This window comes from Manihot esculenta, chromosome 15 (genome assembly GCF_001659605.2).
Source record: "Manihot esculenta cultivar AM560-2 chromosome 15, M.esculenta_v8, whole genome shotgun sequence".
Lineage (NCBI taxonomy): Eukaryota > Viridiplantae > Streptophyta > Magnoliopsida > Malpighiales > Euphorbiaceae > Manihot > Manihot esculenta.
Genome location: NC_035175.2, coordinates 4,410,725 through 4,434,892, shown reverse-complemented (window position 1 = coordinate 4,434,892; position 24,168 = coordinate 4,410,725). Strand labels below are relative to the sequence as shown.

Below are 24,168 nucleotides of genomic sequence, written 5' to 3'. Positions count from 1 at the left end.
CCAAACGGCATGTCCTTTTCTTATGTCGTACGCTTTAGTTTGAGGTTTGTATTAGACAATTGGCCTGCCAAATACTGCTAATTATGGGAAAAGGGTAACCTCTCCGTATCAAGTGAAAGTGATAGGCCTCCATCCCAAGGTTTCAACTACCCAACGTGTACGTTTTTCTATCTTGCAGAGGAGCTCTGCAGACTGCAGTGTTTGGTAATGGTAACACAGAAAATATGGGGTAGGGAGAGAGAAAAGAACCAGCGAGAAAATTCCTCAAAGAGGGAACTTTCTTAATACAGAAATTATACTCTTAACAACTTAGCTACCAAACAGTTAAATACCACAACTAATACTACCTCTAAATGGATCAAATTACCACTAATCACTTCCCTAATTCTGCATTATTGGGTGTGATGCTTCACTTCTAGAGTTTAATCTCCATAACGTATTTAAGACTATAAACTGTAAACATCAGCTCTATGAATGCGTTGAGCCATCATATTACGCTGTTTGAAAATGGATAAAAAAGCAGCTCAAGTAGGGGAAAAGAAGGAAGCTATTGTTCTTGCCCGCAAACCAACATTTCATTGCTCTCACTTGATAAAGTGAACGTAAGAATTTTACGTGTAAATGTAAATTTCCCAGAAAAAATTACAATCAAGTTATGCTATGGAACAACAACCGGCATTTTATAGTCACAAGAATGAGTTATGGCCCTTAATCATCTCCAAGTTGTTGCTCAAGGTACTTGTTTTCTTTTGTTATGGCATCAAGATCGGCTTGCAGTTTATCTACATTTAAGCTTCGGAAAGCCATAGCTGATAGCTTCTTTTCACATTCAGCCATTTCTCTTCGTATTCTGTCAGTCATGAGGATTTTCTCAGAAATTTGTTCAAAGCACTCGTGTATGCTAGTGAGAAGCCTGTACGCTTGGCGCCCTACTGGGTCTTTCTTTGCTTCCCTGTGGAAATATGCTTCTTTTCAGTAAAGCAATCAATAAAGGTCATACGTCAACAAAGCAAAAAGTATGATAAGTCTGTACTGACGATTCATATTGGAAACAAACAGGAGAAGTTACCATTTCATACCTGAATACTATTTCATCCAGAACAGCATATGTTCTATCAAGGCATTCTCGTATAGAGTTGCTTTCTAGCTGAAGCTCTCTGGTTTCTTTTAAAATCCGCTCTATGTCGGCATCCTGTTTTCGACTGTTTTTAGTAATCTCCTTTATCCGCTCTATATAGGATGTTCTAGTTGGCAGTTTAGGTTGCTTCCCAAAATCCACACAAAGTTTTGAATGTTCCTCCTCCCTAAAGAACAACAAGATGTATGTTATTAAGAATGTGCAAAAATCTTCATAGAATGTATTGATCAAGGTTTTGACTGCATACAGCCTCCTAACTTTGGACAAGATGGCCTGCTTCTCCAGCTCAACTTCCCTCAACTTGAGTAGCTTCTCTTGAGCCTCTGGTATGTCTGCATAAAGAGACTCCTCTAGGCTTCTCTTTTTCTCCTCCAGAGGCTTTCTGAAAGCATCCCTGAAGCAAAAGTACATGCCAATTATTATTATCATTGTAATTATTATGGGTCATGCCAATCAATTCCATATAAAGGATTTCTTTGCCAAGTGGAAATATAAATCAAACAAAACTTAAAAGTTAACAAAACAGACATATCCTACCATTTTGACTCCAATTCCACAATATTACACCTTTTGGAATCTTGCTTGTTAAGCTGCTCAACATAAAATTCAATAGGATGTTGATCATCAAATGCCATTTCTGCTGCATCCTTTAACATCTCTAACTCTTCTTGAAGTTTCTGTAATTCTGAAGTCCTTGCAGTCACCTCCTTCACGAGAAGTTTTTCTTGATTTTGTAATGTTTCACTCTCATGTCTCATCTAGTGCACAAATATACGCAAACAAGGAGCATCAGAATTATTTTGGCTTCAAAACTCATTTTAAATATTTATTTCTCCATCAAAATTTATGCTTTTGTTTTTTTTCGATACAATTGACCCTGACTGAAGTTCAAACTCGAGAACTCTATGACCCAATACCAATGAACTAAATTTTGATAACATTTACTGAGAATGGTCTTCAAAAAGTATATCTGCCTACCCATATATTTCAGCTTTTAATGTCAGTTTAACTTGCACAGCCATGCAATAGCATAAAGTTACCACATTTAAACAAGTATGCTACCATTCTAGGCATCAAAAGGAAAAAAAAGGAGAACACAAGTGTATACCTGGGATGACTGGTCCTTAGCAGGAGTCACTTTCTGAAATGCAACTCTTTCTGACTCCCCTTCCGCAGCCAATAACCTGTTGAAGGATGTATCTTCCACATTGGAATCAGACAACTCTGATCCTATATTATGAAGACTAAGATTCTTCAATTTTTCCTGCTGATGATCTAAGCCCCTGTCATCAGCTTTCTCCATCCAGTCCTCCGAATTATCAGTAGAACCCTCCACTCTTATTTTCCTTGTGCTATTTACATCCTTCAGATCAGGTAATTTAACACCAACAGACGATTCAGAAAGCCTCTCCACCAAGAACCTCACCAACTTAAACAAGTCCTCTTCAGATGGGTACAGGAACTGCCGTAAGCAAGACATATAATCTGTTTTAAAACAATAAGAATAGCAGTAACCAGAATGAGAGAAAAAGGATGCACATTCATCAAGATCAAACACATAAAAAAATGGTAAGTTTCAAAAACAAAGCCTATCCTACATTTCTGAATGATTAGATCTGTTTGAACTATGAAACTTAATTTTGGCCCACAATACTCAGAAGGAAATGTCGATGGTCACAAATCTATGCACAAAACAGCTTCTAAAAATGACGGTTATTTTCTAGCATTATTGCAATTAATGTGGAAATGCTACTTTTCAATGACATGAACAAGTATATGGGTTGCTAAATCTCAAAATTGGTAAAGCTATTGTTACTCATAACAAGCAAGTAGACGACATTCATTAGGCAATGAAGACTGAAGATTGTTAGGAGTCATTGTAATTTTATTTGACACTGTATGCATTAAAGATGGATTGATATGATTATTCTCAGGAACCCAAATTGATCAGAAGTTATATGTTGTAGAATAAGATGTTTACTAAAAATATCAACCAACCATCTCAAAAAAACCCTCCTAATAACAACTAGAAAGCTTCTTGAGTCAGGAAACAGACGCATTAAATATCACATATTCCACATTAAGATGAATGCTTTAACAATCCAGACAATGAGTATTACCAATAACAATATCAAGACGCAAAGGAAAATGTGTTGCATTCCTAAATTAGGAAATAGGATAATGAAATATCAAATAAGTACATATTACTCAACCAACAAATTCTCAAGGAATCCAATGGAAGCTTTGTCCCAAAAGTCAAAACAATAGTCTACTCATTACACACCTTTAAATTTCAAATTGAAGCACAAAATTTCCTAATGATAAAGCTCTTAATTAAAGATCCTGCTTATTGCAGCTGCCATTTTATCTCAGAACTTACACTAAATTTTATCATGCCAATATAGCTAATGTTCTTCCTCTGCAGTGTTTGCGTATAAGTAAAACTTCTAAAGCAATAAACTGGTCCTTAATAAATATTAAAGCTACTAGAATTCCTATTTAACACTGAATGAATCATGTCAATCCTACCCTCACTCTATTTGCATTAATTTCATCAGGAACTCAAAATTAGAAACAGAAATCAGATCTTATTCTATTGACAACAGACACACAACTGAATATGCCAAAGTAGCTATCTTCTCTGACTCCCGAATAACACCAACTGAAGAAAAATTTCTTTCCTCTTCCTCCATTTTCTCAGCAGCCAAAGCATTAATCCAGCGACGAATTCTAACAATTACACGATAAATGCATATGCAGATATCTTTGGCTTTGGGGGGGTGGAGATTGAAACAGTAGTACCTTATAGTATGTCATGTCTCCAATGTAACCGAGTCGCTTAATAGCTAAAGCGATATCCGTACAGATCTTGAATTTATCGACCAAGGAGTCGGGAAAAGATGAAGGCAGTGACGCTGTTTCATCGAGGAGATTAACAGACTGAGCACAGATCGAGACCAAGGTTGCCGACGTGAAGTCTTGGATCGACGAAACGTTGCTTGGGATTGAAACGCCGGCGTTCTGGAGAGACTTCAACAACACGTCCTCGTACTCCTCCATGAAGATTCCCCTCTCTTTCTCTCCCCGAAAAAGGATTCTCTCTTTTTGCGGTTGTTTCCTGCGTTTTCGTTGTCTACTAGGTTTCTACGTTTCACTGACTCATTAGCTTTGCTGATCTAACAGACTAACACTGGAGAGTCGATACTCGGACTCGATGAGCGCTCAAGAGAAATACTAGCATGCGGCCACAGAATGATACCTCTTGCTCCTGTCCTGTTATCGCTGGCCACGTGGCAACATTGTCGGATTATTTTTTTATTTTTATTTTTGACTTCAGAAATGTTTAAAAGAAACCCTTGAATTCTAATGTTCTCTGGACTGGGATGCTAATTAAGAACATCTTTTCCACAAAAGGACTCTGTCTCTTTATTTTTTGTAGAGAAATTTTCTCACTCACTCTAGGTCACCGTTTCTAGGCTCTCGGCCTCTTCTCTGCCGCTTCGTCGATCTTCTTCTTTTCCTCCGAGCAAAGAAAGGTCGGCCTTTCCCTCCCGATCCATGGTCTTCACTCTCCCATCGTTCGGGGTTTGTACATACTTTTATTCTTTTATTATATATTTTCTGGACAGTGTTGAAATTTATGAGAGAGTGTTTTTTTTTTAACTGGCCTGTTTTCTTTGCATTGTTGTTTTCTTTACTGTGTGCATGCAGATGATTTTTGGGTTTCAAAGAGGTTTTTGGGCTTTGAAATATGATGCTTCAATTTGTAGTTTTTCTTGTTCCGGACTGCGGCACTAGAGGTAGTAGCTGCGATACTTAAAAAAAGGCTGCATGGCAGCGATGTAAGAGAGAGTGTTGCGTGCTGTAATGCGGGGCTGTGGCGGAGATGCTGCAGCGACGTATTGCATCGACACTAGAGGTCTCGCAAATTGCGATGCTGCTGGTGCTATATGCTATGAATTTCTTTTCTTGGTTCATACATTTAATTTCAATTAAAGGAGAACAGAAAAGGAAGGAAGAGACCGCAGCTAGACTTTTTTACTCTACAATAATGAATTTGATGGCCCATATCTATTAAAGATTGACGGTTAGGATTAAAAGTTAATAAATAGTGTTGGTGCTATGTGCTATGAATTTTTTTCTTGATTCATACATTTAATTTCAATTAAAGGAGAACAGATGATGGAAAGTTGAGATGGCAGCTAGAGTTTTTTACTGTAAAATAATAAATTTGATGAAAAATAAATATGCATATTGTGGAGCCACAAATTCGAAACCTAAATCTCTAAAGTAAAAAAATAAGTAATTCACCGCTGAGTCATAAAAAAAATGATATGCAATTTCGTTTTACCTAAATTTTAATTTTTAAAACTAAATCGAATTGATTAATATAAAAAATTTAAAAATTAAAATTGAATAAAATTATTCTATCATATAAATTAAATTAAATTATAAAATTTAAATTAAAATAAATTAAATTGTTTTGATTTAAATCGAATAGTATTGTCCGGTTAGAAGTTTGATTTTTGTTGAATATTTAATGAAATCACGACAAAGAAAAAAAATTAAGAACATCTTCTTCTCCATGTTCTTGGAATCCATAACATAGCAGAGACTCTTTCTTGTTTATATATCAAGTATTCTTCATTGCTTGTGGCTCTACTTGAGCAGAAAATGCTCCAAGGATTTCAGAAACAATTCCGATGACTAAATGAAGGAGGTGCTTTTTTTTTTCTTTTCTTCCAATTGTACTCACAGTATCCATTTCATAATTTTTATTTATTTATTTTTTCATACATATTTTAAAAATTAATTTTTTATTAATTATATATATATATATTTTTTGAATTGAAAATTGAGTGAGTAAAAATTGAAATATCTCCCATCAGACTAATTCTGTGAGTACAATTATATATATTTTAAATATATTATATTTTATCAAATATTAAGAGATATTTAAAAAAATTAAGAATAAAATAAAATAAAATTATAATAATATAATTATATATTATTATGGTATAAAAAATAAATAATAATTTTAAAATAATTAAATAAAAAATAAAAATTAGAAAACAAAAGAAATATTATACGTTTTGGAAGGAAGATTTAATCATATATAAATCTGTATGAAAGCCTAAACTCAAAAAAATCTCTACAAAAATAAAACACTTGGCTTAATAATAATTTTGAAAACTCTCAGTATATTAAAAGTCTAACTTGGCTTTGATTCAGTAATTGAAAAATATATATATATAATCCAGTCTTACTTCCTATCCCTAACTTAAAAATATAAGCATAAAAGCTAACAATTATTTTATTAAAAATGTTTTAATCATTTTTTATATTTTTATTTAATTTATTAATTATTTTACTTTTACAAATTAAATACTTTTATATTTTATATTGAAATGATTGTAGTAGATATAAATATTTTAAATAAGATATATATATATTTGCGAAAACAATAAAAAAATAACAAGTGTGAACATTTTATTGAGATAAATGTCATCTTTTCATGTAGATATATTTTTTAGGAAAATTAGAACTAATAAAATGAATTTCACAATTAAATCATTCGTATTATTTACCTCACTAAAATGCTCACACTTGCTTTTTTTTTGTTAGTTTGCACATATATCTCATTTAAATCATTTATTTGTCTATTACAATTGTTTTAAATATAAATCTTATAAATATAAATTTAAAATGCAAAATGCATATTTACACATTTTAACATATTTACACATTCACACCCACAAATTTAATCTGAGGATAATTGTATTTAAATAAATATAAAAAATTTCGAGTTATACTCCTCTAATTTTTAATTTACAGTTTAAAAAAACCATATTTACAAAGAGAAAAACTAAACTCATAACATTGGCACAGTGAAAAAATTTATTGGTGTAGGCTGCCACCATGGACAAGGTAATATGAAGGCACATTGGCAAGATCCATAAGGACTAAATATTAAAGAAGATCAGAGAAGCAACATGTGCAACTGTTTTGTCACATCCAGGCTCCTGCATTAGCATTCATCTTCTCAGATTCATCTTTTAGCTTGTTTCACTTCCCTTCAGTAAACCCTAACATAGCATCTACCTTCTTATATATATATATATATTTTAATAAATTTCATTTGCACTAAAGTTGAAATTGGCAAAGAGATAATACATTTTCGAAACAATGGATAAATAAATAAAGTTGAACCGGATTTTCTGCTAAAAAATCTATAGAATTGATATATTTCCTAATGATTTTTGGTTGAATAAATAGTACCAATTTTAATGATAGGCTTCTGGGGGGTGTCATTTTGGTCATTTTATGCTAGCAGGAAATTTAATTTGCATGTCCCCTCCCCACCCCACAAACAAAATTTAATGCTGTTTCCTTTCCTCGTCGTCATGTATCCAAGCCTAAATATGGTCAAGAAAGTTACTGACACCACCACAATTTATCTGCGCTTCCTTTCTCTACCATTCCCTGCAGAATAAAATCTATAAAGCTGGTCGCCATTCATCTCAATCCATCTGTCTTTCTTCCACTGTCCATTTTCTTCATCTCCTCTGTCTCTGTCTCTGTCTCTGTTTCCTCTCTGGGGTTTCACGTGCACAGTGTAATAATATCCAATCTCTGTCTTTCTGCAGACCTCTGTCAGTCCAAGGTTTGTTTATTTGTGTATTGAAATGGAGTTAGTACCTTACGACGACCCCAATTCGAAGCCTGAATCCTCTACCGTCCCATGGAAGGACATGTTCAGATCCGCTTCATTTCGCAAGCCTACCACAACCAATCCGGAAGAGCCGCCACCGAATTCATCCAAAGCACCACCGCGCTCGTCAAATGCCAATAACCCAGATCACAATAGTACCTTTTCGGGTGATCCTCAGGTGCGCCTTGCTCTTTACATCGCCATGGCTCATGCGGGCCTTGCCTTTACCATCTTTGTTCTTTATTTTGTGTGCAAGCTTTTGCAAGGGTATTTGAGGCCTATTCAATGGGCTGTTCTGTGTTCAATTCCTTTGAGAGGAATACAAGAGACTCTTGTTGATTTTTGGAGCGAACCTTTGAAGTTAGGCCTTGCTGAGACTGTTCTTGCAGTTCCTGTTGCCATTTTTAAGGTTTTTGTAGGTACTATTACTGATATTATGGAGGTTTTTTTAAGGGTTTTTCTTAAAAGGTCAAAACGAAGAGGTCCTAGAAGAACTAGAAGAAGTGGGTTTTCAAAGTTAGTTAGGTGGTTAGTTTCATTTGGGGTGTTTCTGATAGCCTACGAGAGTCTTGGTGGTATGGGATCATTACTGATTCTTGGTTTAGGGTTCATGTGTAGCACCCAAACTGCGGGTTCTACATTTTCTGCTGTATCTTCTTTTAAGAGCAACAGCTTCAAGCATACTGCAATCAGCGCATTTTTCACTAGAGGCGTATTGAAGAAATTGAATACCATTGTGGCAATTGGATTAATTTTTTGTATGATTGTGGGGTTTTTGACTGGATTGATCTTTTTCTCTTATAAGATTGGTGTAGAAGGAAAAGATGCAGTCATTTCATTGAAATCACATGTGGAAGAGAATAATTATGCGGAGAGATTTGGCATTAAGAAATGGATGGATGAGAATGATGTTCCTGGAATGGTAGATAAGTACACCACCACCATCTATGAAACAGTGTCTGAACAAATAGATAGTTTGGCAATGCAGTATAATTTGACAGAGCTTGTCACTGGGATCAAGCATTTTGTCATTAGTTCCCCTGCCAATTCTTCTCAGCAATCATCTGCTATGATGAGGCCATCACCTTACACCGCGAAGCTTGTGAGTTTAAGAACAAAAGTCACTAATCACGAATGGGGAGAAATTTATTTTGAACTAGATGCCATTTTTAGGGAATTGATAATCACCAGGGTGGATCTTGTTGAGAAGGCAAAAGAGTTTGCTGTTCGAGGGATGGATGTGGCACAGCATGTACTTGCCAGCAGTGCATCTGTCTTAGGTGGTGGTGTTAAGCTCATGTTCTCTGTTGGAAATTCCATCATCTCTGGAGCAGCTGAGGTATTCAATTTTGTATCCCAGTCTATGGTGTTCTTCTGGGTTTTATATTATCTGATTACATCAGAGTCTGGTGGAGTAACTGAACAAGTAATATGCATGCTTCCAATTGCAAAAGAAGCAAGGCGTAGGTGTGTTGATGTTTTGGACAATGCTATTTCTGGAGTTCTTTTGGCTACTGCTGAGATTGCATTCTTCCAGGGATGTGTTACCTGGCTTTTGTTTAGACTGTATAAGATTCACTTCCTGTACATGTCAACTGTGCTGGCATTCATCAGCCCTCTGCTTCCAATCTTTCCACCTTGGTTTGCAACAATTCCGGTGGCTTTGCAACTGGTGCTAGAAAGTAGATACATACTGGCAATTAGCTTGTCAATTATTCACATTGTGGTTATGGATTATGGTGCATCTGAAATTCAGGTGGATATACCTGGTTACAGTGAATATCTTACTGGGCTCAGCATTATTGGTGGAATGACATTGTTTCCATCTCCAGTGGAGGTAACTTCTTATGTCTATGTTCTAACACCCATTACTTAATTTTCTAATTTAAGATGCTTTTGTACTGATTTCTTCATCCTCAAAAGAAGCAGTGTGAAGCATAGCAATTTCTTGAATGTCATGAAAGGATCCGATCCTCAATGAGAAAATTGTTTGTACTTATTGTTTGACAGGGAGCAATAATGGGGCCATTGATAACTACAGTTGTAATTGGTCTGAAGGATCTATATGCTGAATTTGTTCTGGAAGAACCGAAGAAAAGTGATTAGCAGAGTGAGTCTGAAACAGTGCCAGTTCCAACTTCCATCTCTTTTGTTTGCAAATTTTTAACTGATGTATATTAGTTTGAGCCGCTTCATAACTCGGCCAATGTTTCTGTAGCATAGATGCCTTTTTTATATTTTTTTTGTCTTGGCTGTTTTATATCTCTACTTGATTAGTTGGCAAAATCATGAGAAGAGATTGTATATTTTTCCCGTGTATTTATTGCCATAAGGATTCGTGTATGAGAATGTTCATTGTTGCAACTCCATAATAGCATGGTCTGAAAAATATAATCTCCACTCCGTGCGGTTCATTTATTTCTACTTTGTTTTTTTATGGTTATATATATATTTTTTGAAAGAATGCAATACAAAATCTTTTTAAGAAAGTCATTCATTTTAGTACTGGTCTCGTCCAAACACGTTTAATCGATACATTAGTATCGATATATATATATAACACGTTTAATTTTAGAGGACTGAATTCGGTGCATTAGTACCGATATATATATATATATATATAGTGTTTAAACTAAGAGATAGTGAAAATGAATCACAATTATTTCAAATATATATATATCCTTATTTTTAATTTTATAATCTCAAAAGTGAAAATGTAACACAATTTTTAATTTTTAGTTTAAAAATAAAAAGTATAATATTTACCGTATCCTTAATTTTATAAAAAAAATTTTAGAAAAATAAAAATCAGAACACCCTTATTAAATCGATATGTTTTTGTATATATAACCATAATAAATATATAAATAATTTTTTTTTTTTTACAAATAATAGGCATGTTGAATTCACATAAAATCACATGTTGCCTTTACTCATTGGTCCACACATTCACGTCTGGGTCAATCAACCAACTTAGATTTATTTATTTATTTTATTATATTCCTTATTCAAACTTTTCTTGCATCAAATCAGTTGTAAATTTGTTTATTTTATTGTTTTGGGTAAAAAAATTCACTTGTAAATTGTTTATTGAATCGCCACTGTAATGAATTTTATTTGAAAATATAATTAGAAATTTATACTTAAAATATCAATTAAAATGTTAAAAATATACGTCAAATTAAAAAAAAAAACTAAAATAACAATAAGATTTTCCTTAAAATTTTTAATAACAATAATTAAAGTGATATTTTTAAAGCATTAGTTTATAGTTTTAACTTACGAACAAATACATTATAAGTTAATTTTGAAATTTTAATAAAAATTTAAATTTAATTTAAAAAAAATATATTTAATTAGTGAGCTATAACATAAATGAGAGGGGATGGAGCTGGCCAAGCACCCGCCACAGAAGTAAAATCCAACGGTCTCTGTGCCCGCCATAATTCAAAATCACTAATAATTGCATAATAATAATTTTTTTTAAAAATCAAGATATTAAATATCAATCCGTAGTCCATCTGTCAATTTGCTTCCTATCCAAAGCGACATCTAACTTTAACTTGAAAAAAAATCCAATCTTTTTTCCTCATTTTGTGTGTCAAATAGATAAGAGAGATTTTGTCCTTGAAGCAGCAGTTGCTGCTCGCTCGCTCTATCTCAGCTTTGCTTATTTGATAAATAACAACCAGAGGGAAGTTAGGCAAACGGTTAGCTAGCTTCTATCCTGACTTGCTCATTCCCTTGGAATCAAAGCAAATATATTTTTGGCTTTTGCAGTTGATTCTTGGTCGCCTTCTGAAACCCAACCTTCACCTTCCTCTCATAATCTCCCAACCCCCAGTCTGCTTCTCTTTCTTAATTCTAAAACCCTCTCTGGTGCTCCTTCAGGTCCTTGCTTAAATACCCACTTGAAAGTTTCAAGTTTTGTTGTGCTTCGAGGATAAAGGCCCCCTTTTTTGGGGGGATATCAGGCTTATTTACTGATACTCTTTTCGGTTTGTACTCTTTGAAATCTTGGTTTATTGGTTTTGAGAGATTTTTCAGTTGGTGCAGATAAAAATGATTTATGTTTGAAGGTTGAGATTTTGATCGCATAGAATTCTGGGATTTCAAGAATTGCAGCAAACAGGGCTCAAGTATTTGGTCCCGCCTTTCGACCCTGTTGGTATTTGCATTTTTGCCTCACTGAATTCTCATGATCATCTAAAGCTTTCAATTAGAAGTATTGCCAATCCATTCTTGTGATCCCCAATACAATTTCTGTGATTTATCATAGTGTTGGTCACTTAGAATTCATGTTGGTGTTCCTTCCTGGACTCGGTTAATTCCGTTTAACATTCGTGTAAGATCATGCTATAGCTTGATTACTCAATCTTGTACTTCTTCACGAAACCAGCCTTGTTTCCATTTTTTTGAGCAGGCTCGCGTCCTAAAATTTACACCTTTGATATTCCCAAATGAATACCCGGTATTTCTTTCCACCAGACTCGCTTTGTAATTCGGGTACCGCAGTTTCGTTTTCAGCAAATTCTGCAGTCGGAGATGCTCGTGGGCCTGTAATCACCAGAATCAGGTCTTCTCGTGCTCCCCCTTCTACTTTCTTGATAAGAATGGCAATGAGGATATCAAGAGCAAGGTGGTTCACCTTTTTGAGAAGAGTATTCCACTATCAGAATGGTTCAAGATCCAGTCTTGGGTCTAATCCGTTCAATTCTATCACTTGGATGATGATGGAGCTTATAGCTTTGATTGTTCAGATAACTATGACCACATTCACTTTGGCAATTTCAAAGAGGGAGAAACCTGTTTGGCCTATGAGATTATGGATAATTGGTTATGATATTGGCTGTCTCCTTACCCTGCTGCTACTCTATGGGCGCTACCGCCAAGTTCATGCCACTCAAGGAGATGGTTTTGGCCTTTCTGATTTGGAGCAGCAGAGGGGCAGTGATGATTCCAGGTTTTATATACTTCCAACTCCCTGGATATATTTTTTAGCTTGTTATTTGTCCTGCAGGGGCTCAATCTATATGTTAAAACTTCTGGCCTCTAGTATAATGACAAAATAGTGTAAATAATATTCTTGCTAGAAATTGGCAAATAGCTTGGGGGTCAATGAACAGTAATGAGCAATAAAATATTATGAGATAAAATTATATAGTATAACCACGAAATGAAAAGAAGTGGAAAGGTTGTCTATTTCTAGATAATTGTATAGCTTAAGATTATGAAACCATAACTGTACATCTTCTGTGTTCAACATGTTAAAATTCCAGACGATTTTCATTAAACTGCTGAAATGATAAATTTAAGAACTTATATCTGTGTCCGTTGATTTGTATGTAGTTTATTCAGGTACTCACATCTGATGAACAAATGTCGGACTTCACTGGAGCTATTTTTTGCAATATGGTTTGTAATGGGTAATGTTTGGGTCTTTGATTCTCGCTTTGAATCTTTCCACCGAGCTCCCAAACTCCATGCGCTTTGCATCTCTCTGCTTGCCTGGAATGCTCTGACCTACTCATTTCCATTTCTATTGTTTCTGCTGCTGTGTTGTTGTGTGCCACTCATTAGCAGCATCCTTGGTTATAACATGCATATGGGATCTGCTGAAAAAGGGGCATCTGAGGATCAAATCTCCAGTCTACCAAGCTGGAAATACAAAGCAGTTGATACCAATTCGGAGGTTGGCAATGGTGTTGATTGCAATTCGACCCTTGCAAATGAAGATCCGGTAAGTTCTAGATAGTTTGTTGAGGACAAGGAACTAAAGTTGCTTATAAGTATGCAATCAAGGAGTTAACTTGTTTACACTGCTCTGTCATAATCACTTAAGAATTTTTTTTCTTAATATGATTGAAATGGTGTTGATAGGAATGCTGTATTTGCCTAGCCAAGTATAAAGACAAGGAAGAAGTGAGGCAAATGCCATGTTCCCATCTGTTTCACCTCAAGTGCATAGATCAGTGGCTCAAAATTCTATCCTGTTGCCCACTTTGTAAACAAGAACTGGAGAGATAGACAAGAAGACAAAAACGGCCAGAAGTTTTTATTAGGGCTTTTTCTTTTTTGTGCTTTACTTGCTATGTGGGATTCTCATGTGTTTACATGACACACACTCTATGTCTCTGGAGTCATGTTTTTACAAGGTTACTTGAGCGAGTGATTTGCTTGTACAGTGGAGCTCACCAGTAACCACAACACGATACCCCCAAATTCTACATTTGATGTTTTACACTGTAATACATATTTTCAGTACATGTACATGAAACTTAAATACATTGTGCGAGTATTGATCAGTATATATAAAATACCTTGCTGCTACAAATGCTGTTGGTTTTCTGTCATCTTTATGCTCTCAGTCTCACTGAAGAAAACTACTCTCTTCTTCTCACCTTCTCTTAAATCTCTATGTTAAGCAAGTGAATTCCATAATCTCTCTCTATCTATAATGTTCAGGTGTCCACCATCAGTGAATAAAATTCTTTTTAACTTTTCATCTGTTGTTGCTGTTAAGATGTACTGCTCGCATAAAGGCCTATTCAATCAGGACTGACATTTTGTTTGCTTTGTTCCCTGTAATTGCTCATGGCATGACAATCTTGAGAACTATGTTGAAGTGAAGGAGGCCCTTACTGAAATTGCTATCTGATCTATTTTCACATGATATTTTTGTTCATTAAATTTGCAGAAAGCTGCATTTATGAACAAGCATATATCTGTATGTTCTTAATAAATTTCCTCAGTTGTCTGATCTATATACAAGAGATAATGACATGCCTATTTATGCTGTAGCATTTGGATTATTATGGAAGGCCGTTGAAACTGAAAATTTATTCAATGCTATTATTGTATATACACCATAATTAATAGTTACAATAAAGCCGTTTTTTCAAAAAATTAATCAAAATAAAGCATTACCGGCCAATGGGATAATTGATATTAACCAGATGGACAGTTGATAGAGCACAGATGCAGTCAGTAGCAGTTGAGACTTGAGAACCAAGATTGCTTGTTCTTTGCACCTAATGCTAGCATTTGATTTGGTCTTGATGCCCTAATGGTTCAGAATGTCATTGATTAAGCTTTTTTTTTTTTTTTTTTTCTCTAATATAAGACAAGGATTAATAAAATTTTAGTTTAATAGTATTGTATGTTCTCTTAATTTTTTAATTATTTTATATTTTTATCATAATTAATATTTTTTATAATAATTTTAATCGATTATATATATTTATTCTATATAATTAATTATATAGAGCATTTGTAATTAAATTATATTAATTATAATTTTATAAAATTATTAAATAAATAAATAAATAATCTGTGAGAGTAAAAACTTTTTATATAATTTTTTATTATAAAATTATTGCTAAATGGTAAAATAGTTTTTTTTATTGTCCAATCTTGATTTTTTATAAATATATTTTTATTTACTATTAAAATATAAAAATAGAATAAAATTTTTTTAATAATAAAAATATAATAAATTTTTATTGTAATATTAATAATATAATATATTAAAAAATAGTTGGATATAAAGTGATAATAAATATAATAAAAATTATATTTATTATATTATAAAATAGTAAGAAATTAAAAGATGATATGGTGATTAAAAAATAAAAAATTATATTTATTATATATACATTGATATTTATTTTATATATAAATAAAATTATAAATTATAAAAATTATAAATATATTTGCGCCACATCAATCTCTCATATATTTAATAGCTACACTTATCAATCTCTATATAAGTTTAAAAATATAAATTTATTATTTATTAACGATAAAAATATAAATAAAATGATATATTATAAATTTCAATATATTATTTTATAATTAAAAAAATATATGTATATTAATTTTTTATTGATTATTTTAAAGATATAATTAGTTTTTAATTTTAAATTTATATATTATATTAAATTTAAAAATATAAAAAATTAAAAAGTCTCGAATTAATAGTAATAAAAAATTTTAAAAATTATATATAAATTGTAATAATAAAAATAATAAATTACATTTATTATGAATACATTAATTAATAATATTATTAAATATAAAAATATAATTTAAAAATTAAAATAAAATATATTAAATGTATAAATTTAAATATACTACTTATAATTTTTTTTAGACTTTAATTATATATGTATATATTTATTTAAATTGAATCTACATTCACCCCTTATATAATTATATAGAATTTTATATAAATTTTACTATGTATTTATATAAATTTAATTTAAATAAATATTGCTGATAATTAATATTTTTTATAATTAGTGAATTTATATTTGAAATTGTTCTGCATTTTTTCCCATAGCAAGATACTTCAGCATTAGGAGAGAGTTTATAACTTAGTAAAAATCTTAATTTGTTCAATTAAATAAAAATTATTTATCAAATTCGAATTATTTCATGAAATGGAAAAGAAAAAGAAATGCAATAGTATGCATTGTTAAAAAAAAAAAAAGAAATTATAGAAAGAATTCGAGAATTTCAGAAACCAGCATATTTCTTTTCTCGAGAAATATGAAATAGAACTGAAAATTGGAAATAACATCCCATAGAAAAGGAATATTACTCGTGGAAACTGACGTGGCAAGAGACTTGCTTGACAAACCGTACAGTTTGAACCTTTTGGATGCACCTAAAATGTCCAAATTTTCTTCGATTATCCTTCTCCGTTCTCGATCACCCCAATTTCTCCTCCGCTACTGAACTAGGGTTTGTTCTCAATTGGATCCAAATACCTCCAATTCTATTATTCCTTCGATTATCCTATCTCTAGTCGCAGAATTCTTAATTTCGAAGTCAGACAGAGTCAAATGGAAGTGGCCCCAAACTCAGCCTCCTCTGCTGTCGCTAGCGGAGGAGGCGGAGGACCGGCGCCGTTCTTGTTGAAGACGTACGATATGGTGGATGACTCTTCGACGGATGAGATCGTGTCGTGGAGCTCGAACGAGAACAGCTTCGTGGTATGGAATCCTCCAGAATTCGCGCGACTCCTCCTACCAACCTACTTCAAGCATAACAATTTCTCCAGCTTCATCAGGCAATTAAATACCTATGTGAGTTTTATCTAATAGTTTGTTGTTGTATTTTGTGATTAGTGGGATTATTGTAGAGTTTGAACCTTGTTTTTGGTGCTTTTTTTTATTTTTTTATTATTTTATTTTATGGAAGTGAGACAGTTCAAGGACTAATTATGAGTTTGAAGTGTTAACTAATTCGAGTATGGTGAATTAATATGGTAACCCTCAGTGACAGTTATCCCTTAAAAAGGCTTAAATTTAGTCTCGGAGAACTAAAAATGGAAGAGTTTGATATGCTTTCAATAACTTGAATCTCAGTGGCAAGATAAAGATATTCACAAGTAAATTAGTTTAGAAAAACAATTAGATGTATATAATTGTTGCTATTTGTAAATCATGTATTATGCAAATGCACACATGACGCAGATCATCTTTTCTTCAAGTTTAGTTGAACCTATGATGGACTGCTACATTCATTTCTTTCATCTTGGTGAATCATTCATTTAGTTTTGACCCTTTCTTTTTCTTTTTGTCTGGGATATTCTCTTCTAGCTTGAATTTTAAGTTTCTTCTTGTGACTCGTTGCTTTCTTAAAAACTTGTCACACTATTTGTATTGCATCCAACAACTAAAACTTGTCAGCAATTCTGTGATGCAAGTAATTTAACCTTTGCGCTTTTGTTTGTTGAGGAAATTTTCCCATTTATCAAAGGTGCTCTTTGGATGGTTAATTTATTTCTAGACATCTTGATATTCTGTAAGTCTCTTTGATATTCTGGTGCCGGTGCTGGAATTCATGATATCACTATGGTTTTCTCTCTCCATGTTGTAGCCCATTCATCTCTTTCTCCTCAAAACAATATTGGCGGAGAGGTTTTTGTTCTGTAATTGACTTATTCATGTGTCTCAGCACTTGGTGTAATTTGATGACAGGGATTCAGAAAGATTGATCCTGAGAGATGGGAATTTGCCAATGAAGAGTTTGTGAAAGATCAAAAGCATCTCCTCAAAAATATCCACCGAAGGAAACCGATTCACAGTCATAGTCACCCTCAGGGTTCTTTGGGGGATCCTGAAAGAGCAGCACTTGAGGAAGAAATAGATAGGCTTTCACGAGAAAAGGCTTCACTTGAGGCAAGTGTTTTGGGGAGCAAGCAGCAGAGGTCAGCTGAAAAGCTTCAGTTGGAAGATCTGACTCACCGGGTAGATAGTATGGAACAGAGGCAGGAAAGATTGCTGACTTGTTTAGAAAAGGCAGTTCAGAACCCAAACTTTATTGAACATCTTGCTCAGAAATTAGATTCCATGGATTTTTCTGCATATAATAAGAAAAGACGACTGCCTCAAGTTGATCACTCAAAGTCAATTGTTGAAAATAGTTTTGTGGATAATCAAAGTTTTTCTAGACCTGAGGTTGGGAATGTTATCCGTCAAGATTTCTCAAATAAGCTGAGACTGGAATTGTCACCAGCTGTTTCCGATATTAATTTGGTCTCAAAGAGCACGCAGAGTTCCAATGAAGATGGGGGAAGTCCACAGAGGAAAATATCTGAAGGAGACCCAAAAGATGCACCACCAAGAACATCATGTCTATTATTTCCAGCTGAAACATTTGAACTTTCAGATACTGGGACATCTTACCCATATAAAGTGGATCCACCTTTCACGAGAAAAGTGACGGTAAATGAAACCCCTGGACTACATCTGTTGCAGCAGAATTTCACTTCTAATGAAGAAGTTGATGGCCATATTTCCTGCCATCTAAATCTAACTCTGGCATCTTCTCCACTTCAAGTCAATAGAAATCCTTATCCAGCTAGGATGACTCAACTACATCAGGAAATTTGCAGATCTCCCGAATCACAGTTTAATGGCAATGGTAAAGAATCTGATACGATGGCTACCTCAAAGGACAGGAATGCAGGTGATGGAGATACAACTTTATCGCCGACAAAGGAAGCCCCAAATAGCAGTCAAGGGCCTGCAGCTGTTCCAGCTCGAGTAAATGATGTATTTTGGGAACAGTTCCTTACTGAAAGACCAGGCTCTTTTGACAATGAAGAGGCAAGTTCTAATTATAGGGCAAATCCATATGAAGAGCAGGAAGATAGAAAGTCTAGCCATGGAGTAGTGAGAAACGTTAAAAATATGGAGCATCTCTATCTTTGAGCACCACCGTTGCTGTAAAGGCCCGTGGCAGATTTGTAAAGTTTTCTCCTAGAGCTTTCAATGATTTGGATATTCACCATATCTGATATGGAAATATGATATGACTAAGATGTAAACTATCTGTATAATTTAAATAATATAGTTTTGAAATGCTACTGTTCCTGGTGGTTGCTATGATTGTTTATATCTGACCCAAAAGGCCAGTGTTCTACATTTAGTGTGGGTACGTTACAGATTTTTCAATGGTGAATGGTAGGCCATGGCTATATCTTTCTGTATTCTTAGATGGTATTAACTTTGCTTCCGTCAACATAATTTAAAATCTTGACCTGTTGTCAACATGGAAATTATGATTATGATGAGAACAGGTCCTCCTTACTAGTGATAGTTCTACTTGGGAACAATAAAATTTTGGAAGCCCTTCCTTTTTATTTGGCCTTCACTCCCCAATAGAAGAGGCTGAAAAAAACCAGTACCTACCAACATATAGATATTTCAGATGGCATCGGTAATAGAAGCTCAAATGATTGTCCCTGTTACCATTCCTTGTGAATATGCGTGATTAGGTATTCTGATCATTTGAATGAGACCAACTTTGAGCCACAGCTTCACAAGTTTATCCGTCGTTCAAAAGGTCACGACTAGGCGATCTCACTCTCTCTTCTTTTTTCGTCACTTTCAGTTATTTACAGCCTTGTTTCTACTAAATCTGTTATCTTGATTACTTGTATTATTATTCTTATAATGGGGACTGACTGTTAATGGATGAAATCTATTTTATGTTGTAAAATTGCATAACTACGGCTAAATGCATGATTTGTTTTTAATCTTTTCATAAAAATATTATTTTATTTATCAATTTTATTTTTAATTTATTTATTTCACCAATATTTAAATTATAAAAAATTTAATTCTTATAATATAAGAGCGGATGCATATGACCATTTAATTTTAAATTATACGATAATTTAATTTTGAATAATTATAAATTTTTGTTAAACTTTAAAATTAATATTTCTGTTCAATGAATTCATTTTCGTACTACTTTAATTAATTATTTATTAGACATGATTATTTTCGTATGGAATTATATTTTTAATGAAATTTTATTAATATAAATAATAATTTTATTTTTAAAAAAAATTAAAAATAGAAATAAAATAGAAATCAGATAAAATAATGTTTTATAAAAAATTAAGAGGCAACTTGTCAGTTGAGTATGATATTAAGATCTTTTATATTATGGGGCCTGAGCCTGAGCGGTATTATGAAATCTTCTGCTGGAATCCTCAGTCCTCAATGTTTACAATGATTAAAGCTATCCTACTTTGGCCTTTCTTTTCCCTTGCTGTTTCTGTTCATTGAGAAAATGTGATTTCCATTTCAAGCTTATATGCTCTCTCCCACATGAATTGCACTGTTGTCTGTGTGTTAAAAGGACACGTGTGCCCTTGAAGGCATTATTTTTAAAAAAATATATATACTTACACTCTCAGTCTGAATGTGGATTAATTATATCTATATGTCATGTGCAGGTGAGATGCCTAATGCTTTAATTAAAAGAAAAAAAGATGAAGTGATTATTTAGTAATTTTTTTATAATATAAATATGCAAATAAATCATTGTGATATAAGTAATGGGTTTTCTTGGGAGAAAAAAAAAAGGCAAAAGCATGTGGTGGATAGATGTATAGAGCAGCTTTGCAAAATTCAATAAAGGCAGGAGACTGTATAGCGAAGGTTGGTTCCAGTCATTTATTCACAAAAACTCGGATAGCCCCCCAGTGGGTGAGAGATTATGACGTCTGCCCACTGCTTCATTTATTTTCCCTTCCTGGATTTTTATGAAAAATTAAACCCATCCAAAGTTTCTGCAAAATTACACCCACTTTTATTTCAGACATTCAACTTGGAACAACTGTTTTTTCACCCCCACATCATTTGTTATCTCATTCTATAATAATTAGATTTTGTTTTTCTTTATAATTCAGCGGCATTAAGCTTAACTCTACACCCATTTCCTACACTGAAGGTTTAACAGTTTTTCTTCACCACCTGCTTGCTTTAATGCCGAACCTAATTACAAGACTAAAATGATCCTTCCATTCAAAAGATTGTTGAGTGTTTTGGAGATTAACAAACACTCGTATATTTAGATTTTTTTTTTTTCTTTCCACGACTGGAGAAGTTGCTGCCTGATGATGATTGAGTTCAGTGAGTTGCACCTAAGAAAATAAAAGTGGACATAACTCTCTAGTGGTAACCACACAGCCTTCACACTTAGAATTACACTTGGGAACTGTTTGCCCCTCTTGTCCCATCTATGACCTTCCCAACCACCAAGTATCTCACACCACAAGAACCCCCAGAACTGAACCACTCGAGCCGAACCAAGAACATGTCCAGACCCACATTCTACATTCTGGCGCTCCTTTTCCTTCATACCCATCTCGCAATTTGCAATGGGGTTTCAGTTTCAGGCCTGGAAAACACTGAGATTGATGCCATGGTGAGGAGGGGTTGCACCAACAAGAGTGGAGGCTGCTTTGAAGATGCAGAGATGGAGTCAGAGATCAGCAGGAGAGTTCTTTTGCTGCAGAAGAAGTACATAAGCTATGAGACACTGAAGAGGGACATGGTTCCATGCGCTAAACCAGGTGCATCTTACTATGATTGTCATGCTGGAGAGGCTAATCCTTACAGCAGAGGCTGTGAGGTCATTACAAGGTGCAGAGGCCATTAACAATTAATTACATTCCTAGATTTGTTGTCTTAATTTGGGATTTCTTGGTCGTATTTGTATATTTAAGACTCTTATTCTGATTTCCCATATGCATCTGTATAAGCTTAATTTTTGGGAAGATCTGGGTTGTCCTTTTCAAGATTATTTAAAATAAATGGTTTATATTTCTCAGAGGAATTAAATTTTTTTTCAGCATTTTTGTTGTGGAAGATTTAAGGTTTCTGGTCTTTCTTTACATCCTTCTCTGTTTCTGGGCAGACCAGCAAAGCAAAAGCAATTTTTCATATTCTGTTGACAAGATGTTCTCATTACTAGTGAGAGGTTAAGGAATCAATGGCAGAGATTTGCCTTTGATCTTTCTCTTCAACTTCAAAAGATTCAAAAGAAAGAAAATGTATTTATAGATGGAGAGCAAAAGATTGTGTAAATGAACCCAAAGCGAAATTCACACCAAGTCTAAATTTTCCATCAAGAATCTGCACTGATATGCTTTGTATTAACATCCTTGATAATGTAGGAAGAGGTGTTAATAAGATCTTCATCAAGAGTCTCAAAGGCTGAGCCATTGCTCAACATCTAATGTACAATGTTCTTTTCTTATCAGTTTTCATTGAATCAAAGCATAATGATAATAATAACAGAAGAGGAGTTGGGCTTGGTGACAACAGAAGATGAGACATGACCAACTAAGTAAGATTCTTTCAATATTTGGCTAACTATGAGTCCTGGAATGCTCACTTTCCTCCTCGATTGTTCTGTTAGAGAATGACTTTGGTACTTGTGTCCTTTACCAATTTGTATTGAATTCCTTTACAAAGTCCTCTTATTAGCAACTCATATATGGATTGGTGGAAACCATCTTCCCCCTTCTCTGCAACAAAACCATCCAACTCTAACCTATATTTTAGCTCAACTACAAGTCTGAATTTGTAACCAATGGACTTTAGCTCATTGATATCAGAGTCATCTCCACAATTGATAGATTCGTGTTCGAAGCCAATCAAAGGTAATTGTACCAAAAAAGAAAAGCCTGAATCTATAGACAACCAAGAGTCATTGGGGGTGTCCTCTATAGGAAATGATCTGCTTTGAAATTTTTCTGATATGGTAAAACTACTTAGAGATAATGTCAGACTCCAAGCAGTAGTGAAAGGTCTCTCTGGATTGTATGTCTTCCTCTGTAAATAGCTCTATATACAAACATTATGTGTGTATATTCATATCGTCTCTCTTTATCATGAAATTTTAATTTAGATATCATAGTGAAACTCTCAGCACTAGACCCTTCTTTAATGGCAGATGCCTATTTAGCTTAATTTCACTCTGGCATCGGAATCCCATTGTCAACCTTCCTAACTCCGTTTTGCATTTATGGTTGTTCATTTAACCATATACGGTGGCCTAAAGCTTGAGAGAGTTTCGGATAATACTATATCAGATTTTGACGTTGTTATTTTAGGTTAGGCCCAAGACGGAGTTGATGAGTTGGACTTGCAAAAAGCTGCAGTCTTTCAGTTTGTTGGACATTATTTCAATCTTCTAAAAGAAAAACCATCACAAGTACTTAGCCTCCCGTTACAAAAACACAGAGACACTGGACGGACAAAGAAACAAATCCACGGCCTTGGAGTTATCGTAGCTTTCACTGAACAAATACCCGTGAGGCTGCAGTGAGCATATGAAGCCAAGAGGAGAGGGGCGGCCACTGCTCTACCTTTGCATCTCCAAGCCCCATCTGCAGTCGCTATTATTTTGAGTCCCGTGATAGGACAGGACAGGGAGGAGGTCAGTCAACATATATATTTTTATGAATTTATTATTTGATATAATATTATATAACTAAATTTATTGAAATATTTTTAAATTTTAACGGGTATTTTACAAAGCGGAGGGGAGACTCGATCCTACGGGTACAGAATGCCTTGGACCATTAAGCTGGATGACCTAAGCATTATATAACTAGGTACTTCTGCATATTGTGCACTTATTTTTATTTTTAAAATTATTAATAAAATAAAGAATGAAAAGAAAAATATAATATATAAGTTTTAGGTAAAACATTAAAAATTTACATTTTTAATATTTTATAAATATTAATAATGATTTTATATTTATAGATATTTTGTTAATTAAAATAGAGTACAATTGCTTTTGATGACCGCTGGATTTCTTCACCTCAGATCAGGGGCTTGACCACAGCCAAAGGCCCATAACGTAGAGGCCCACACACCTGATATGCACAACAAGCCTGGCTCATTCAACCTTCAAGGCCGGGCTCAACCAAGCTTCTTCATTCGGATCGGCCCAGTCCGCGACCAGCAGACCCTCTCCTCTCAGGATCAGCGTCCGGCCC

General features: G+C 33.9%; 5 protein-coding genes and 1 long non-coding RNA gene across 11 annotated transcripts; 5 read left to right on the top strand and 1 right to left on the bottom strand.

Moving 5' to 3' along the window:
- Nucleotides 1–556: 556 nt before the first annotated feature.
- On the bottom strand, nucleotides 557–4,348 carry LOC110600823 (coiled-coil domain-containing protein 22). Of its 3 annotated transcripts, none has more exons than XM_021737711.2 (6): nucleotides 3,941–4,348; nucleotides 2,247–2,600; nucleotides 1,676–1,896; nucleotides 1,386–1,532; nucleotides 1,080–1,304; nucleotides 557–952 (listed from the first exon to the last, which is right to left on the bottom strand). In XM_021737711.2, exons 1-6 carry the CDS (start codon nucleotides 4,196–4,198, stop codon nucleotides 709–711), a joined length of 1,449 nt encoding a protein of 482 aa, XP_021593403.1. In that variant the 5' UTR covers nucleotides 4,199–4,348; the 3' UTR covers nucleotides 557–708. The 3 variants fall into 3 exon arrangements, with proteins under 3 accessions (XP_021593403.1, XP_021593405.1, XP_021593404.1); XM_021737713.1 differs by having other exon boundaries at nucleotides 2,247–2,623; nucleotides 3,941–4,146; XM_021737712.2 differs by having other exon boundaries at nucleotides 763–968.
- Nucleotides 4,349–4,516: 168 nt separating this feature from the next.
- On the top strand, nucleotides 4,517–5,339 carry LOC110600824. Its single transcript, XR_002485730.2, has 2 exons — nucleotides 4,517–4,723; nucleotides 4,909–5,339. It is a non-coding gene; the product is annotated as an uncharacterized LOC110600824 (long non-coding RNA).
- A 2,193-nt stretch (nucleotides 5,340–7,532) lies between these two features.
- On the top strand, nucleotides 7,533–10,244 carry LOC110601135. Its single transcript, XM_021738159.2, has 2 exons — nucleotides 7,533–9,687; nucleotides 9,861–10,244. Exons 1-2 carry the CDS (start codon nucleotides 7,825–7,827, stop codon nucleotides 9,954–9,956), a joined length of 1,959 nt encoding a protein of 652 aa, XP_021593851.1. The 5' UTR covers nucleotides 7,533–7,824; the 3' UTR covers nucleotides 9,957–10,244.
- Nucleotides 10,245–11,401: 1,157 nt separating this feature from the next.
- Nucleotides 11,402–14,203, top strand: LOC110600983 (E3 ubiquitin-protein ligase At4g11680). Of its 2 annotated transcripts, none has more exons than XM_021737944.2 (3): nucleotides 11,402–12,813; nucleotides 13,209–13,590; nucleotides 13,731–14,203. In XM_021737944.2, exons 1-3 carry the CDS (start codon nucleotides 12,311–12,313, stop codon nucleotides 13,875–13,877), a joined length of 1,032 nt encoding a protein of 343 aa, XP_021593636.1. In that variant the 5' UTR covers nucleotides 11,402–12,310; the 3' UTR covers nucleotides 13,878–14,203. The 2 variants fall into 2 exon arrangements, with proteins under 2 accessions (XP_021593636.1, XP_021593635.1); XM_021737943.2 differs by having other exon boundaries at nucleotides 13,200–13,590.
- A 2,267-nt stretch (nucleotides 14,204–16,470) lies between these two features.
- On the top strand, nucleotides 16,471–19,222 carry LOC110602304 (heat stress transcription factor A-5). The gene is made up of 2 exons (XM_021739792.2): nucleotides 16,471–16,939; nucleotides 17,837–19,222. The coding sequence occupies exons 1-2, from the start codon at nucleotides 16,697–16,699 to the stop codon at nucleotides 19,070–19,072; spliced, it is 1,479 nt and encodes a 492-aa protein (XP_021595484.1). The 5' UTR covers nucleotides 16,471–16,696; the 3' UTR covers nucleotides 19,073–19,222.
- Nucleotides 19,223–20,730: 1,508 nt separating this feature from the next.
- Nucleotides 20,731–23,670, top strand: LOC110601434 (protein RALF-like 24). 3 transcript variants are annotated; one of them, XR_006348691.1, is made up of 3 exons: nucleotides 20,740–21,799; nucleotides 22,420–22,505; nucleotides 23,275–23,670. XR_006348691.1 is itself a non-coding variant. In XM_021738559.2 (2 exons), the coding sequence occupies exons 1-2, from the start codon at nucleotides 21,396–21,398 to the stop codon at nucleotides 23,356–23,358; spliced, it is 483 nt and encodes a 160-aa protein (XP_021594251.2). In that variant the 5' UTR covers nucleotides 20,731–21,395; the 3' UTR covers nucleotides 23,359–23,667. The 3 variants fall into 3 exon arrangements, 1 of the variants encoding a protein (XP_021594251.2); XR_006348692.1 differs by having other exon boundaries at nucleotides 23,280–23,295; XM_021738559.2 differs by lacking the exon at nucleotides 22,420–22,505 and having other exon boundaries at nucleotides 20,731–21,799; nucleotides 23,280–23,667.
- The last annotated feature ends 498 nt before the right edge of the window (nucleotides 23,671–24,168 follow it).